This window comes from Suricata suricatta, chromosome 14 (genome assembly GCF_006229205.1).
Source record: "Suricata suricatta isolate VVHF042 chromosome 14, meerkat_22Aug2017_6uvM2_HiC, whole genome shotgun sequence".
Classification (NCBI taxonomy): Eukaryota; Metazoa; Chordata; class Mammalia; order Carnivora; family Herpestidae; genus Suricata; species Suricata suricatta.
Window position 1 is genome coordinate 52225648 of NC_043713.1, and position 18969 is coordinate 52244616.

The 18969-nt window shown below is 39.6% G+C and overlaps 1 protein-coding gene across 11 annotated transcripts in view; it reads right to left on the bottom strand.

Moving 5' to 3' along the window:
• The window catches only part of DLGAP1 (DLG associated protein 1), an 868306-nt gene that overhangs the window by 268298 nt on the left and 581039 nt on the right, over positions 1–18969 (bottom strand). Inside the window, exon 1 of one of the 11 annotated variants that reach the window (XM_029921995.1) lies at positions 17185–17342. The exons of the other annotated variants lie outside the window; for them this stretch is intronic. Within the exon in view, the coding sequence (XP_029777855.1) occupies positions 17185–17235 (51 nt within the window). The 5' untranslated portion in view covers positions 17236–17342. Of the gene's footprint in view, positions 1–17184; positions 17343–18969 lie in introns of those variants that run through there. 11 annotated transcript variants of the gene reach the window in all.

Sequence of the window (18969 nt, forward strand, 5' to 3'; positions counted from 1 at the left end):
GATGACAAAAGTGTTCCATTTTTGAATGGGTCCCTGTGTAGTGGAGAGTCACAGAGTGCACTTGCCAGGGTCAGGGTCAAGGATGCTTAAGCAGATGGAGTCTATCAGATAGGTCAGGACCACCTCTATGAAGCCAGATCAAGGCAGCCTGATGGTTGAAATGCTTTGCATGTTTTTGATGTATCAGCCTCCAAGGGCCAGGAGTGGTGGGGTCCAAAACATTTTTAAAAGCTAAAATAAATAAATAAATAAATAAATAAATAAATAAATAAATAAATAAAAATTTAAAAGGTTTCCATTCACCTTACAACAATCAACCCTATCTTTTTATTCTAATTGATAGGGTATTTGATGTCAATATGAAACACCTCTCATTTAGGTAATGTTTAAGTCCTTCTACATACATCATTTCTACAAAAGTGGCACAGAAAAAAATGGAATATTTTCCTACCAGGTAATTAATACACAGGTAGTTTTTGACTTAAAAAGGAGGAGCATGGTGCGATGAACATAGTATAGGGTTAGGAATCAGGTAAACCTGGATTCAAATTTGACTCTGCTCCTTCCCAGACATGTGATTTTGGTCCAGTGACCTTCACATCTTTTAACCTCGGTGTTCTCAAACAAAATGGTGACAGTAACAATACATCAGGGACTAACCATAAGGACAAAAATGATGTAAAAAAAAAAAAACCACTCCCGTGTGTGTGTGTGTGTATTTAAATAAAAGCCTATTTTTGGAATTCAAAAGATATTTTCATGTACAAATCATGTTGTGCATGATGGTTAAATTCCATCACGGGGCCAACCTCTATAGCCTATTTAATTCACAACAGGTATGAATCATGATGGAATATGTAATCATTTCAATGCTTTTTCAGCTTAGGGGTAGGAGGGGGCTTGGGATGGGGAAGATCAGTGTACTTGGGGAAATCTCCAGAGTCTGCCCAGAAGCTGGCATGTAAGGGACAGTGGGCCAGCCAAGGTTCTCAGAGAGGAACAGAAAAAGCAGATTTGTTTTAAGGAGCTCACTCACATGGTTGTGGGGGGGACATGTGTAAAATCCTTAGGGCAGGCTCCGGTGGGGGGTATGCAAGCTCAGGCAGGATCTGAGTCTCAAGGCAGAATTTCATATGCTTAGGGAAGCCTCAGCTTTGATCTTAGGCCTTTGAACTGATTGGATGAAGCCTACCCACATTTTCAGGGGTAATCTTTCCATAGAGTCAACTGATTGTACATATTAGCCATATCTACAAAATTTCTTCATAGTGACATCTAGGTTGGCATTCAATGAAATAATTGAGTACTCTGTCCTGGCCAGGTGGCCACATATAATTAACCATCACAGCTGGGGACTCAAGTGGCAGCTTCTGGGGTGGTGGGCACTGGATTCCACCACAGTGCTTATTGTTACTTAGATTCTCTTCAGTTGTGAGCTGTGTGTGCTCCATTCATTCTTCTAAGGAGTCAGTTTGTATCAAAGACCTAAGTGTAAACATCAGCTCCCTGATGAGCTGTTCAGTAGGTCCACAAAGGCCATCCAAGCAGAGTGAACCTCTGCTGTGCCCATTTTGCATCCAGTGCCTAGCAGAATGCCGGACACACTGAATTTAATTGACAGGCTTTTAAGAGCAGGGAAGCCATTTACAAAATATTTGATTCTTGCTGGCAAGAGAACAGGAAAATCTAGTCAGCTGAAACGTCACTCTGCAGGAAATAAATCAGAACTTCAGATCTTTCATTTAAACCCTCTACGTTCTAAAAGACCTGGAATCCCATCCTGACCCGCCTTAATAAAACAAATATAGACCTAAACTAAAAAAATTAAGATTGACTGTAACAACCTGCACATACTACTAATGTAAGACTATCACAATATTTTAAGACCCTTTATTTACAAATCTGTCTCACCCACCACTCTGTAAGCAACTTGAGAGGGGGGATGATATCATTCATCTGGCTGATACTCTATGTCTTATTCATGTCTACATACCCAGTTCCAAGCAGCATATCAAATAAGATAGGAAAATAAGACAAAATAAAAGTGCTCATGAAATATTTTATTATATCACCTGAGTTATGCCTGATTTATTCATCAGTTGAGAAGTTTGGGAGTCTTTAGTCTTGGATTTTATCCCACCAATGGCAGGGAAGAAACGTGGCATCCAATGTGGGCAAGTAAAAGGGACCTCAGCAGAATAGGTCAGGAGGGGCCCTGTCCATGAAGAAGCTGATGGGGGTGGGTATAGTATCCGTGGTAGATTGGCAGGGGGTAGACATACACAGCCTCCAGAGGAGAGGGTTTGGTGGCCTCCAGGGAGATGAAGTTGGATTTTTCTGTGAACATCTCCAGGAAGCCACAACCACATTCCACAGCACGGTCAGTGGGGCTCCGTTATGCCCACACGGCCCCATCACCAGATTCTGGCAGGGCCAGTGGAGCAGAATCCTAAAATTGCCATCTCACTCAGTATATTCTAAAACACACTCCATGGCTCGCTTATGCACAGAAATGCCTCATGGAAGAAGGTTCCGAGTGGAAGAGGTTCAGGACATGCTCTATCCTATATCGTTTTCTTAGAGAGTTGTGGTCCATAACAGCATCGTGAAGATTACAGCATGTCTGCCAATAAGGAAATCTTATCACTCAGTTTTTCAAACTCTATTCCTTTTCTGTAGATGGACATCTATTCATATTATGTTTTGATAAATATCATCATTAACACATGAAGAGACTGACACCTAGAGTGTAAATTACAGTTTATATGGCTAATAAGTGGAAGACTTGGGCTAGAATTCAGCTCTCTTCTCTTTTGGACCTGTGTTTCAGCCATTATATTGCAATTATTTATCCATCCACTGGACTCAACAAAAGGAAAAAATGGTTAATCTATATGAGGGCTTTTCACAATTGGTAAAACTGTTTTGGTCTTCCTATCTGGACAAGCAGAGGACAAAGAGAGGGTGGCTTCTGCGTGTAGAAGGGAAGAACCATAAGACACGGTCTCTGGGAGCTCACTCTTTGTGGCAAGCCTATGTCATTATTTGCTTTACTCCAGGAGTCTGTGCAAATGAAAGACAGTGATAGAGAAATGAAGGTGGCATTGATCTATAAAGATAGGTATGTGTCACAGGGCTTGCATTTCATATTATAAACCTAGATCGCACCAACCTTTCACAGTAAAAACTGTAATGAGGTACGAATGTCTTAGTCAAGATTGTAAATGATTCTCTTTGGATATAAAAGAATCCTTTCGACTAGCATGCACACGCCATGATTCCCTCTATTGCCAAATACTGACTGGAGTTCAGTCCGCAGTATTTCCTCTCTCACACACATGAACACATATGCATAGTTCATATTCAAGGATGATGTTTTTCCTATTACAGAAATTGTGATTTACTGACAGTAATACCATAGATATATGTCTTTTGAGAAAGACTTTTATGGGTCTTTTTTTTTTTCTTTTTTTACCTTTCTGCTAATAAGTCAAATTGACCTGATACAGGTTCTGCAAATATTCATGTCTCCCCTAGTAACAATGCCGGCTTCCCGCAATTCATACACTCCTCACTACAGCTGGACGAGTGGGCCCTTAGCCTCCCACTCAAGTTTTCAATTGTTTATGCACCAGTAAAAGATTTTGAATTAATAGAAAAGCATTAAATGAAGCTCCGTGTATGACATCCCATTAGACAAAAGGGAATTATTTTTGTTTTCCCTGAGACAGATTTGGAAAACAGCCAGAGAACAAAACAAAACAAAACAAACTGTTGTGTCAGAATGTCCACAGGGAACTTTTTTCCTAGGAGGACATAGTTCTTAAATTAGATTAAAAAGAATTAAGTGGCTTCCTACTTTCTACCCACACTAGTCAAATGTCTTTGATGTCATTGGAAGTCTGAAACATAGAGAGTGCTTTCCACGGGTGGGTAGGATATTGTGGAGTAGGAGGCAGGAAGTGGGGGACGCTCCCCTCCAACCATTGAGGTCGAGGGCGTGAGGCTCCTTTCTCTCTGCTCTCCTCACTATCTGGCAACTCAGGTTCCTTCTCTTCTTTAGTCCGAGGTGCTCCTAGGTGTAAATGTTGGCCTGATTTCAATTGTAATATATATATGGGGCATAAAAACAATAGAAACTCAGGGATAGGTTTTTGAATGAGAATCATAGAAGTAAAAATTGATTTTTTTTTTTGCCCAATTTTGTAGAGGGGATAATTTTCTATGAATGGAGAAATATATTTATTTGTGTTGTTTTGATTTGCAAAAGCATCTTTCCTTTGTTCTTATGCTACACAGAAACCAAAAGGAGATATAAAAATTGTGTCTGGGAGACATTTGGTTATCGTGAAATATTTAAATCAGAAGTTTCTAGCACATATGATCAATAAAAGTGAAGGAAAATTGGCTCATCTGACCTAACTCCCTTTCAGAGCATTATCATAGGCTGCTTCAGAAGGATTCATTTCAGATAAATTTTAACATATTTATTAAGGTACTTCAGGAGGTACGATTACAAAGGTAGAGTACCTAAGTATAAAAATTCTATTCCTGCATAAATTTCATTAACAATGAAAAAGTCACAATCCATTCCTGAAGAAGTTGATATAAAGAAAGAGTTGACTGAAAGGCAGAATGAATAAAAATAATATCTGCAATTTATTCAACTGATAAATTATTATAAAGATTTATTTACTGGGTGATTTATTATCACACTGTTTGGAAAAGCCAAAAACATGATAGTGAATAACGGTGCTCAGTATGTATTGTTAATATTCTACTTCCTCAAATGTTAAAATATAGTCGAATGTGGTCCTCATGAAGCAGGGATTTTGTTTCATTCAATTTTGTATGCGTGGTGTCTGGAAGTGTGCCTGACACATGGTAGATGAGCATTAAATGTTTGCTAAAGGAATGACTACTCCCATATAATGAAGCACTGCACAATTATTAAAAAGAAAGAGGTACCCAAAGGATATAAACATACATATTTGAAGGGGTATATGCACCCCAATGCTTGTAGCAGCATTAACTAACAACAGACAAACTATGCAGAGAGCCCAAATGTCCATCGACTGATGAATGGATAAAGAAGATGTGAGACACACACACATATACCCATAATGAAATATGTTACTCAGCCATCAAAAAGAATGAAATCTTGCCATTTGCAATGACATGGTTGGAGCTAGAGTGTTTTATGCCACGTGAAATAAGTCAGTCAGAGGAAGACAAATACCATATGGCTTAACTTGTATGTAGAACTTAAGAAATAAAACAGATGAACCTATGGGAGGTGGGGGGAAAAAGGGAGAGACTGGGAAACAAATCATGAGAGATGCTTACAGGTAAGAATGGAGCACCTGGTGGCTCAGTTGGTTAAGTGTCTTTCTTTTGGTTTTGGATCAGGTCATGATCTCACATTCTACAGTTTGAGCCCAGTCAGGCTCTATGCTGACAGCACAAAGCCTGCTTGGGATTCTTTCTCCCTGTGCCCCTCCCCGCTCATGCATGTGCTCTGTTTCTCTCTGTCTCTCAAAATAAATAAATAAGCTTTAAAAAAAAGAATAAATCGGGGGTTATTGGAGGGAGGTGGGTGGGGGATGGGCTAGATGGTGGACATTAGGAGGACACTTGTTGGAATGTGCAGTGGGTGTTGTATGATGAATCACTGGATTCTGCTCCAGAAACCGGTATTACTCTGTAGGTTAACTAACTGGAATTTAAATAAAAATCTGAAAAGAAAGAAAAAGAGAATGAATTGATCTAGATATACTGCCCATGAAAAGAAAACCAACATAATTACAAAGTTAAAAGGGTCCAGTGAGTATCGTACAGTATCATACAGTGTATTAAAAAGAAAGAAAATAAATGTGCATATATGTAGTGTGTATATATGTATATATATACATATATTTTTGTATTTGAATACATGCATAAAATATCAGAAGGAAAATGTTAAAATGATAATAGTCATGCTTGTCTTTAGGAAGTAGGCATGGGCAGACTGGGAAGCAAGGGACTTTTACTTTTAACTCTATACCATTCTGTACTGTTGGTATTTTTTAAGAATTAACATCTATAATGTTTATAAGAAATTCTGTGGAAAAAACCCAAATCCATTTAAAACATGAAATCTATGAGAAAAAAACCCCAAATTTGCAACTAGTGTAGGTCTGTCATGTAGAATGCACGTTGTAGTTACATAATCTCGATCTACAAATACTGCTCCATCATTTGCAAAGAAAACCCAAGGGGCAGGTTTTCACTGGAAATTGATAAAACTTGGGTAGGAGAATCAGAAGTTGGAATCATTAAAGAGCTATTACTAAAGAATGTATTTTGCTTTCCTATTTTTCAGCTTGGGCTGGGGTTTTATATTCAAAGTTAAGAAAATTTACACGTAACTATGCAAGAACCCATATGTTCTGTGTCAGTCTGCACCACTTATTTTCAATGAGGTAAAATAGCTTATTTAAACGTAGAATTTTCCCATTGGGTTTAGAGGATTCAGCTGGTTACCCGGCAGCACTCTGCTTAAAAATAGATGGGATGACATTTGTGGGTGCTTTTAAAAAAAATACCCTTTGGAGAAAGAAGCAGAACTCTAATGCCACATTTACCATTTATGTTATATAAGACAGGCAAGTTTTATGTTAGGAGGACTTCACATAAATTATTCTCCTTTCTAACTTATAAACTCTAGCACTTTTGGAACCAATCACCATTGCTTGATGTAGAAGGGCATCGCATTTGAGTTTTACTTTTTGATGAGTGTAATTAATTCAATGGAAGCCTAAACATGGATGGAAGGAGTTTCTTATCACTGCATATGGAGAATTTTCTCTTCGTTCACTCTTCTAATTATGTACTTTCTGCCACGTTTCCTTCATAAGCTATTTATTGGGTGTATGCTGTGTGGCAGGCACTGAGGTTATGAAAATGCAAATGAAGGTGATTTTGAGTGTATTTTACCTGATGTTATAGACCTATTTAATAATGTTTATACCAACCTGCCAAAAATAAGAAGTGGTTAATATCAGCCTTAAACCTGCTGTCATATGATTCCACAGAATCTAGAATAAGAATTAAAATAGGTTGAGCTGAAAATATACAGTCATCCAGAATTTCAAACTGAAGAGATATACGGGAGACCTACCGTCAATTAAAGTACAAAATTCTAAATCAGTGTTCCAATCTTGGTAGCATTGCGGATGGCAAAGTATTAGGACACCAGTAGGAAATGAAACCAAATGCATCACTTTCCCACCCAGAAAAATACACCTATTATAGAATCCTACTGATTTTCTTTATTACAAAAATACACTTTAGGAGGAAATTGCATTTATTGGGTAATAAGAAAGAGGGAATCGGGTCTGTGCCAGAACACAAGTGCATGTCATCGCTATGCAATATTTTTATCCTCAGTTTTTATAGATGTTTCCTCTGAGTCCTCATAAAAAAATAATGGGATTAGATTCTCTTTCTTCCCTTCTCAAGCACCCTCCCAACTCTGAATGCTGTCACACCGATGGCAGGTGAATGGTGCCTGCCCACCTAGGAGGCATTACACTTTGTCGCCCCTCCTGTTACAGTGACTTGAGTACCTGGCTTGCTCCATTTCGGGCAGGCCACCTGCTTCTGCTCCAACTAGTGCACTGACCAGAAGTCATTGCAAAGGGTGGTTAGATTAAGAAGGAGAAAGAGTCCTCAACCACACATTCTTCCAACTCCCCTTGGAATGTACCTCTCAAAGGTAGCCTAAGTGGCTCTCCTACTGGATGCATTGTTTCATCATGATTGTATTTTCCTTTTCTTAGGTTCTGCGAATGACTTTAATTGCTTCCCCTCCCCCCTCCACACCCCCAAGAGCAGGGATTTTGTGTTTTCTTTTGAATAGAGTTCTGAGCACCCCATGGCATTCTGTACCAGTGATAAATACTAATGATGAACAATGACGCAGGCTCTGGAAGCCCTGGGGCTGGCTCCAGGAGAACTCAGGATGAAGGGGGAGAAATCAATTCCTACCACGAAGGCAAGATTTAGCCTCTCATTAGATCCAACTGCTACATGTGAAAAAGTGTGTTAATAAAATGGCACAGGGGTTTTGTGAGGGGGTGCCAAACATTTGGACTAGGCTTACAAGATAACGTTTTCCATCTTCTTTCCAATTTGGGGTGTTATGATGTAACAGGATTTTGGGATCCAAGCATATGTTATTTTCTTTCTTTTTTCCCTTTTATGTTTAAACCCTCACTATAATGAGTTAGTTCTCTCTCTTCAATAACTTGGAGTGTTTATTTCTTTTCTATAAAAATGAAGCACTTAGACATATGGTGAAATTTACGTATATTCCCTTTTATGACTCTTTTCAGCTCTATTTGTATGTGACTTTTAATTCTGGCATGAATATATTAATTTTGGCAAGCAATGGACATTGGTTTTTTTTCCCTTGCCCTGCAATGGACATTATTAATCTTATGTTCACGCTGTCAGCACAGAGCCTGATGTGAGGCTCAAACTTATGAAAAGTTAAGATCATGACCCCAGATGCAATCAAGAGTTGGACCCTTAACCGACTCTGGCACCCCCAAATGTTTCCTTTTTGTTTACAAAACTTTTAAAAATACCAAACTTAAAAAAAAATAGATATCATTTATAATTTCATTTTAAGAAAGTAAAGGACCCTAGATTATCAAAGTTATGTGCAGTGACAAATGAAGCAAGTACTAACAACTTTTTCATCTTTCTAGATTCCATGACAGTTTGCAAAAGAGGAAAAACAAGTTTTTGACCAGCACGTTACTAGTAGATGACATCTAATTTCTTAGCAAATGAAAAATAATGTAGATTAGGATGGAGCTGTGGAATTAAAACTGAGGAGTTAAAGAGGCAGAAGGCAGAAATAATGGCCACCAATCTGCAGCAAGAAAGCGTCAGTGAGTGGATAAAAGACCTGAGTTTTCCTGGTGCATGAGCCCAACAAACTCACTCTCCTTCTATAAGCAGAGGGCTTGATTTGAGTGTAATGAAAGGTAGCAAAAATACAAATAGTCTACTTTACATAAGGAAATCCTAAAATGCTAGTGGTTCCTTTTTTCAAGGCAACTTTTCTTTCAGCAATTCATCGGTTTCAGTCATGCTGATCAGGGTCTTTCCGTTGTTGTGAGACATTCCATTGTGTGGTTTATAAGCAAATATGACTAGAAATGCCCAGCGGTCGTGAAGTTGGCATGGTCGGGATGCGTATTTGTATCACCTGTGAGGTCTGATACTGTGGCTTCCACACACGGGGAGTCCACAGAGTTGCCCGCGCGTGATGTATACCGGAAGTGTAGGATTTCACCTTCCCCTAGAGTTACCCTATTTGGTAGCGAGCTGCAACTTTCTCTGTTCAGAGTGAAGAGTAAACTCTTAGAGCCAGGTTAACTAGGTAATTCTAAATTTACTAAATGTTTCAGATGGATATAGAACGAAGATAAAGTAGTTTACGATTTGTCCCGGAGACTTGGACATACTAATCGGGCCTTCTGAGTTGCATGCTGGTTATAGGGAGATGCTGTACATATTTAATCACTTGATAATTTATTGGTGATGTATTTAATTCACATAAGATCATTGTATTCCAAATGTGAAAGGGACATGTTTCACTACTCTCACTTTTATTTTTGTAATAAAAAGATAATAGTAGGATCTGTAAGTACTAGCATCCATGGCACATGACAAATTTATCTTTTTAAAGAAAACAATTGTGAATTTTAGACAATTTGCTCTCAAATGTGAAAGACGATAGGTAAAAACCATCTGGTGGTTTAATAAAAAACCTTGCTTGAAAAAAAATTATCATGCATTTACACACTGATTTTATTTTTCTTTTATAGCCTGTCTTGATTTTTAAAAAATATCATAAAGGAGATGGCAAATTAGATCTGGAAGGTGAAGAAAATCTGTTCTTAAAGTCTAGATCAGATACTGAGTTGTCATTTGAACTATACAACAGATGATAATGCAATTAACACCTGCATCACGCACGAAGAGGTTCTGGTGTTACTTACTTTTATAATTTCTCACTTTGAAGAGAATTAGATGGAAGACCTTATTTTCTTTAGACACTGGCTCTGGTATTCATAACCTTTATTTATTTTCTTTATCGCATGATAAGTCTGCCCATAGGGTACAATCAATTCATCCACCCATTTGTTCACACTTATTTTTTTGTTCTTGAAGCCCACTCAAATCTTTTTTCCTGCTTCTACCTTTATTGAGTTATAATTGATATATAACTTTGTATAAGTTTAAGGCATCCAATGTATTGGTTTGTTTTATGTTGCAAAATGATTACCACCATAGTTTTAGCTAATACCTCATCCTGTCAATTAAATATACCCCCCCCCCCTTTTTTGTGCTGGGAACATTTAAGATCTACTTTCTTAGCAACCATTCACATTTATTGAATGTTTCCTACAAGCCAAGCTGAGTTATCAACACTAGTATTTGCCCCCAGGGACCTCTCAGTCAGTTGAGAGAAAGGTGAACTTAGTGGAGGGGAGGGAGCAGCAATCATTAAGTGTGGTTACAGTGAAGTGAGGAAATTGTAGCAAATTAACTAGATGGTGCAGTTAGCCCGGAAGCTGGTTCAAGGAGTTGGGACTTGACTTGAGGCTGGAAGGATGGGCAGCTTTTGCCAGCAGGTCCGGGCAGCGGAGGGTATGACGGGAGAGGAGAGCCAGCACCGTGGAGGCTTGGCTGTGCGAGCAGGCACTGTGTGTTCTGTAGGAAACACCAAATTATGTACAACACGTGGGGATTTCAAGTGAAACTAACTTCACTTCAGCCTACACCTCTCTTGGTAGTGCTAGAAATAGATGAAGTTGAAGGCACTCAGTCTTCTGCTAATAGTCTTGACTTGGCTTAAAGCACAACAAATCTTTTTTCAGAATTCCTTTCCTGGGATTGTCTTTTTCTATCAGTAATAATATGGCACTGAGAATAATGCAAATGGTACCTTTTGTTTCAGGGACACAGGTCTTCTTTTCTGAAATCCACACTTCCTCAGCATGCCTGGCTGCCCTGGGAAATTCCCCAAACCAGCCTTTCTTCATAACTGATCACTCTTTCCTGAACAGGGCATTTCACCATCTGCTCCGCTGCCCTCACTGTCACATCGCACCCTCAGCCACCGTCCATCACTCCCTTCTCCCAGGGACCTTGCTTCTGTTTGGGTCTAAAATCCCCGCATACGGCTTCCCCCTTTGCCCTTTTACTTCTGGCCTTCTTCTCACACACAGCAGGCGCTGTGATACCCCCCACTGCACATTTCAGACTGGAGGGCCTCTCCGCCCTTTGTATCAGCCTTTGTAATGTCACTTTTCTTATGTTATCAGCTCACTTGGAGTCATCTTTCATCTCCCAAAATACCACCATTGTGTTAGTTTCCTAAGGCTGCTGTTTCAAATGATCACAAACTCAGTGGCTTAAAACAACTTGCACTTATTCTCTAACAGCTCTGGAGCTAGAGGTCCAAAACTGGTTTGCTGAGTGGAGACCAGGTTCTGGGTGGGGCAGGGCTCCCTCCGGAAGCCCTAGGGGAGACTCCCTTTCCTTGCCTTTCCATCTTCTAGGGCTGTGTTCCTTGTCTTACTCAGCTCTAGGCACTGTCCTCCATCTTCAAAACCAGCATCAGAGCATCTTTAAATCTCTCTTCTGGTTCCATGGCTGCATGGCCTTCTGTGTTCAGGTCTCTGTCTGCCTCCTCCTTATAAGGAGGACACTTGGGATTATATCTAGGGCCCGCCCAGATAACCCAGCATAATCTCCACTTCCAAAGATCCTTGACTAATTGCACCTGCAAAGTCACATTTGCCACAAAAGGTAACATCCACAATGTTCTGGGACTGAGATGTGGCCGTATTTGGGCTATTTTTCCATGTATCTCAACCTCCGACACCATCATCACGGTTAAGAATTCACTCTGATGAGGTAGGCCCCATTATTATCTCTGTTCTACAGATGAAGAAACTGAGGCACAGAAAAGTTCACGGACTTGCTCAAGGCCAGCAGATAGAGTCATGGGAACATGAGGATTCATACGTAGGCCTGTCCAGTCTGACAGCATTTGCCGAGCACACATTGCTTGCTGTATGAGCTCTTACATTTGTCACTAGGCATCCATGTGCTGGGTGACGAGGACCTCAGACTGCCATGGTCAGCACAACATGGATTGTTTCCCAGAAACTGTGGTACATGTTCCTTCTCTAGCTATACTTCTAGATACTCCTTCCACAGAGAGCACTGCTAATTAAGCAGCTGGGTGGTAACAAGCAGTCATTTGTTTTTTTCATGAAAGACCAGTGGAAGCCTCCTAGGTAGTCTGACATCAGGCTCTGGCTGACAAACGTTAACGAATAACTGAGCTCAGGCAAAAGTGCTGTGGAGAGAGAAATCAGGGAGCAAGACCAGGAAAAAAAAAAATCCATGCTGAAAAGGACAATAGACTATTGTGAAGCAAAGTAAGGTGCTGAAAGAAAGTTCTTCATATTAGGATATATATCATTGTATCACATTTATTGATCTTCTTGGATATTTTTATAGCCTTTAATAAAAGTATTAAAATAGCAAAAAAAAAAAAAAAGGACAAATGGAAATGAAATAGAAATGAGAGGCCCAGTTACTCTCACTATCGAGAGAGCAAGAAAGGCAGAAAATGCTGTAGACAGAAAATGCCTGTAGAAAAAACTTGAGGATAAAGAAAAGGATACAAAGAAAGGTACTTTCAGATTAACAATAAGGAAAAACTACATTCAGAGGAGGCTATTGGAAGTCACAAAGCCAGTGATCAATCTATTATTTATTAAACAATTTTTTAATGTTTTTATTTATTTTTGAAAGAGAGAGACAGACAGAGACAGAGCGTGAGCAGGGGAGGGGCAGAGAGAGAGGGAGACACGGAATCTGAAGCAGGCTCCAGGCTCGGAGCTGTCAGCTCGAACTCACGAACCATGAGATCATGACCTAACTCAAAGCTGGACTCTTAACTGACTGAACCTCCCCGGCACCCCTTATCTATTTTTCATTTTTAAGATTAAAGTGTTTCTCATTCCTAGCCATGTGGGGAATAGAAAGACTTGGCCCTTAGAATCAGAATGAGGGGCTCATGCCTTAATATCAGGGTTATTTATGGCAACCTAAGCCTCAGTGGCCTCATTTATAAAATGGGAATAAGAACAAGAAGACTCAGGAATTTATGTGAACTGCTATAGCACAGTACTTTGTAGGAATGAATAGCATAAAGAATCATTGCATTTGGTTTCTGCAACCTCATCAGAACAAAAAGTAAAAAAGCTCATTAAGGAGTCCAAGTGTTTATTCGTGCCTTCAGATGGGATTACTTTACACTTGTTCATGGCCACAGCTGTGGCTGAGAGCCTGGATACCTACATTCACAGAACCGATAGGCTAGTGGAACAGGCCATCGGTATAAAACAGCAGGAGCATGGTAGGGAAATAATGGATGCTCCGAGAATGATTGGGAAAGGGGCCAATCAGAGGGCTTCCTGGAGGAGATGCCGGCTCAGACCCCATGAGAAAGTTGAAAAGGGGTTAAGTAGAGGAGAAAGGAGTTTGAGCTGGATGGATAGAAGAGACAACAGAGGAAGCAGCTCCTGTAAAGGCCCTGAGCAGAACACAGCACCAGTGAGAAAGTTAAAAGTAGATCAGGGATGGCTGAAGTGCAAAAACAGGGAATATGAAGAAGTGAGCCGTGAAGGAAAAAGTTCTCTAATTATGTCATACCTTGTAAGTCATGGTAAGGAGATGGTCTTTTCCCCAAGGGTAAGGAAAAATCACGGGAGGATTCATAGGCAGGAGATTTGGTGATTGTCTTCACATTGTAGAAAGATTACTTGAGCTACAGTGTACAAATGAGGGGATTAAGGGAAAACCAGAGGCAGGCAGAGCACTTAGGAGGTATTTGTAATCATCTAGGTGGGAAACTCGGAAGATTTAACTAGGATAGTGGCAGAGAGAATGGAGGGAAGTGAATAGAAATCAAATTCATAGGACTTGGGGATTAATCCAATCACCCATTCATTCATTCAACCAACTTTTATGAGCCTGCCTCGGAGATGTGACGGTGAGGCAGAGGAGAAAAAATCAGTTTCCCCCTGTGTTTCTGGGTTGAAAATAATGGGTAGATAGTGGTGCTATTTACAGGGGCAGGAAACACAGAATAAGGAGGCTTGTCGGAAAGATACTGAGCCCAGTTTTCGAGATGATAGGTTTGGAGTAATGCCATTTATTTTTATAACACAGATATCCTGGGGTCCCCCAGCCTGTGAGCATAAATGAGGTAAGGTTAACAATTAATAACTAAATCTAGTGATATTTTAGTCCTCTCTCATCTTTGCTCCCCCTCCTGATCATCCCCAAGAATGGGTTTCATGTGTGTTTGGGAACAAATCTGTTTGCTGCCTCCTGCTCAGGCTTCCTTGCCACACTGCCAAGAACTTCTTATGATGGAGGCCATCTGTGACAATGCCGTGGTTTCGGTGACTAGTGTCCCTGGTAGATAGGTGCTCTGTGGGCTTGCTAAGTGTATGCGAGTGCGCGCACGCGTGCGTGTGTGTGCATGTGTAGGGAAGGTGGTGGTGCTCTTTTCACTAGGTTTTCTCCTTAGTACATTAACAAGCACAGAGAGTTCACATGGGAGCCTGTAAATAACACATGCCTTGCAGCTGGCACCGCTAAGAATGTCTGAAAGGACTAACAACTTTGTATCTCATCTTGAAGCATGAGTGGGTTGACCACTGTATAAAAGGAATCTGGAAAAGGCTGCTAGTCGAACAGCCTTGCATGTTTTCATCATTGTGTTGGTATTAGACCACAATAGCAGATAAACAAGTGTGCTGCTATAAAGGTTTTCTTAACTTACAAATGACAGAGACTAGAAAACAACAACCTGGTGGTTACTAACGTTTGCTTTCTGGTTTCTTCCAGCTTTAAATTTTTTTTTAACATTTATTTATTTTTGAGAGACAGAGAGAGAGACAGTGTGATCACAGGAGGGTCAGAGAGAGAGGGAGACACAGAATCTGAAGCAGGCTCCAGGCTCTGAGCTGTCAGCACAGAGCCTGATGTGGGGCTCAAACCCACGGACTGTGAGATCATGATCTGAGCTGAAGGGGCCGCCTAACTGACTGAGCCACCCAGGCGCCCTGTTTCTTCCAGCTTTCAAACAGATGCAGTGTGGGGCACCTGGGTGGCTCAGTCGGTTAAGCATCAACTTTGGCTCAGGTCACGATCTCATGGTTCATGGATTCGAGCCTCACATCAGGCTCTATGCTGACAGCTCAAAGCCTGGAGCCTGCTTTGGATTCTGTGTCTCCCTCTTTCTCCTCCCTTCCCCATTCACACTTGGTCTCTCTCTCTCTCTCTCTCTCTCTCTCAAAAATAAATAAACATTAACTATAATAAATAAAATAGACACAGTGCAATGCAGAGGTTCTGAGCCTATGATACCGAGGAGAAGGGGAATCAGAATTAAGGAAGCAGAATGCTGCGTTGGAGCGGGACAGTCCAGAATGGTCTGGAGAGATGGAGTGTCAGAGGGAAAGGGAAAAAAGAGGAAAAGAAAATGAACACCTTACAAATCCAAAACAATCCACTGTGTTTATGCTTCCAACAGAGTTCTGCAAACAGAATAGCCATGAAATTGAACATATTTTAAAACTTTGAAGTATGAATAGTAACATATGTCTGTCTTGGTGTTCTTAATGAACTGTGATAGAATAAAATGCCACACTCTGACTTCTCATAGGTTTACTGAATTAGAGGCTTTTCAAAAGAAATGCGTAAAATTTGTAGGTGGAACACAGGTGATCTGTGAGGGGACTAAGTCATTGGTAGTAGCCAGATAATTTGTCCTCACACTTAGCACCCCCTTTATACTTCAAGGGAAAACAGATATTGTGACCATTTTAAAGGGAGAAAGGATAAAAGTTCTTCATTTTCTATAAATGTCTGATTGTGATGTTTAAAGATTTCCACAAAACAAAAATATCTGGTGCCCACAGCCCATTTCCCACGCGTGAAAACAGAATGGGCAGATTGAAACAGGAGGAATGGGAGAAACATTTCCTTTTTCATTTCTCCAAAATTTCCCACATCCTTCGACTGTTTTACATAGAACTTTGGAAACCTCTTTTGAGGTCACCTACTTTGAGAGAACAGAGTCTCTGATTTTTCAGGTGACATGGCGGTGAGCTCAGAAAACATAAATCTTAATCATATTCTTCATTTTTGTTGTTCTTCTAAAAAGGAAAAGATGATCACTTCTTCCCCATCTTGCTAAGTTTTCACTAGTTTGTGCTATGCATTGACTAAAATAACAATCCCAGTGTTAAGCACTGAAGAGCTGTATCACAAAAAGCTAAGCCAACCAGGTAGTTGTTTTATCCTTTCTTATTTTTGATATATTGTAGCTAAGGTAGCAATGAAAAAGGCTCAGAGAGGTCTAACGGTTTTTGGTCCCAAGAACTTGAGTGGAAAAACAATCACATTTCCACTGAAATCATTGCAGCCGTGGCAAATCAAGAAAGTAATAATGATGAAAATTCACATTAACGTTATGCTGCTATTTTAAAAATACAACCTTACAAAATAAAACCCACCTACCCCGAAGCTGTGGAATAATTTTAACAATTGAAAATTACTACCATCTCTAGAATAACATGTACTTAGAAATGAAAGACGCAGAAACCAACATGATGTATGTTTTCTGCTTTCTCTAGAGCACATTCAACATCAATTTACAATATATCATGCCAAATATATTCAAAAAGCAGTGCTTAAATAATTTTGTCTGTCTTTGCTGCATCTAAATATTCTGCTATTTTAGTAAATTCCTTTTGCACTATAGATGATAAAAGTATTATTATAGAGATGTCATTCTTACTAAAAAAAGCTGGATTTCTCCCTTAGCCCCTCTAGTACCATAAGCAACCTCATAAACCAAAACGGGCGCATCGGGGGTATTCTTTATAAAACCGTTCATCCCCAATTCACACACATTGTGAGACATGAAATTCACTCCAGCATGTTAAAAGAAAAATTATGATTAGCACAGAAATCAAACCCAAAGAGACTATTCATTTTCTTTTCCAGAGCCCAGAATTGCCATTAGCTTACCTTATTAGCTGAAATGCCAAACAGGATGTCTTTATGGAAAATTAAGTTCATTATTCATCTCAGCTTTGATTTGGTATAGTGCAGCTGAGAGCAGTTAGCTTCTCTCTATGATTTGCCGACGCAAAGTGGGTGAGTAAGGCAGTAAACACAGAACTTGGGAGGTGCGGAGTGGTTGGCCATGGCTCACAACTCTAGACTTGCAACTGTACATTTTCATTCATATGAAGATACCTAATGAAATCAAATCTTATAACTGAAGAATAATACTTAAGTAAACAGTGTAGATTTTAAAGCCCATGCAGTTTTGCACAGCAGTTGTGGAATCTTGCACGCTCGCCATCCCAGCAAAATTACATTGCTATTTCTCATTATCTCAGTAGATTCTTAGTCTGTTGACTCACTTTGCAGCACATACAGTGGCTAATGGGTATTCTGTCAAGGAGAAATACACATGGGGGAGTGATCTCCACAATTTTCTAAAAAAAGGATACCGGCTTGTCTGACTAGTGATAGAAAGATGGATGCATTTTACAGTTTTGAAGATAAGTATACGGACACCTATAAATTGGACACAACATTCTCATTGCTAATGCAGAGAGAGATGTTAGGTTCCAATAGTAAAATAACAATAGATACCTGTCCTCTGAATATCACTTAAAATAAATCATAGTCTTTAATAATTCCTTAGTTTTCTTCAAATGAATTAAAGCTGTGTTTAGAAACCTTTGGGCAAATGCAAGAGTATGTCTCCTTCCCAGATGGGCAAGGGGAGCACTGCAGTGTCCCCTTCCAGGTGTGTTACTTCATGGAATTTGAGCATTTATTAAAGTCCAGCTTTACCAAGTAAAATGTGCCAACACAACAGCCAGACAAGTCCAAGATTATCACCAGACAAGGCCAACATGACTGGGCAAAGCAGTTTTAGCTTAAAGACTTTGAAATTTTCTTATCTTTGTCCCATTGCAAAACCAGACCCTAAAACTCTCTTCTCCTGAATAAGCACATGGTTGCCTCTAATGAGCAATGACAAAGAACAAGCAATAATTAAGTGATTGATTTGCCTCAAAACGTGAAACAGAGTTACCATATGACTCACATTCCAGTATCCAGGAGAAGTGAAAACATGTGTCCACACAAAACTTTGTACACAAATGTTGGTAGCACCATTATTCACAATAGCCAAGAAATGAAAACAACCTGATTTCCATCAGCTGATGAATGGACAAAAATATGTAGTATATCTATACAATGGAACATTATTTGGCATTAAGAATAGTGTTTATATATGCTATAAATGGATGAATCTTGAAACTAGTAGGCTGATTGAAAAAGCTAGTCAAAAAAGATTACATATTGTATGATGCCATTTATATGAAATGCTTGGAATAGGCATAATCTAGGAAATAGGAAGTGGATTTGTAATCATCCTGAACACAGGGTAGCAGTAGTGGGAAGAGAAAGCTAATCAATAAAGAGTTTCTTATTGGGATGATTGCAAGATTCTGTGCATACATTAAAACCATTAAATTCTGTATTTTTAATAAGGGAATCTTATGGTTGGTAAATTATATCTCAATAAACATATTAATAAAATTACTAATTTGCCATGGAAATACTGCCATATAGTGTTTGTAATGATAAGAATTAGTTATATAATGTAAATTCTGCAGAAATGGGGGAAGAGTGAGGATAATACCAAATGTAGGAATCCCTTGGGGACTCATGAGGTATAGACCTAACCAAAAAGGACCATTTGTGCTGATGTTTAGTTATGGCTAATTTTTA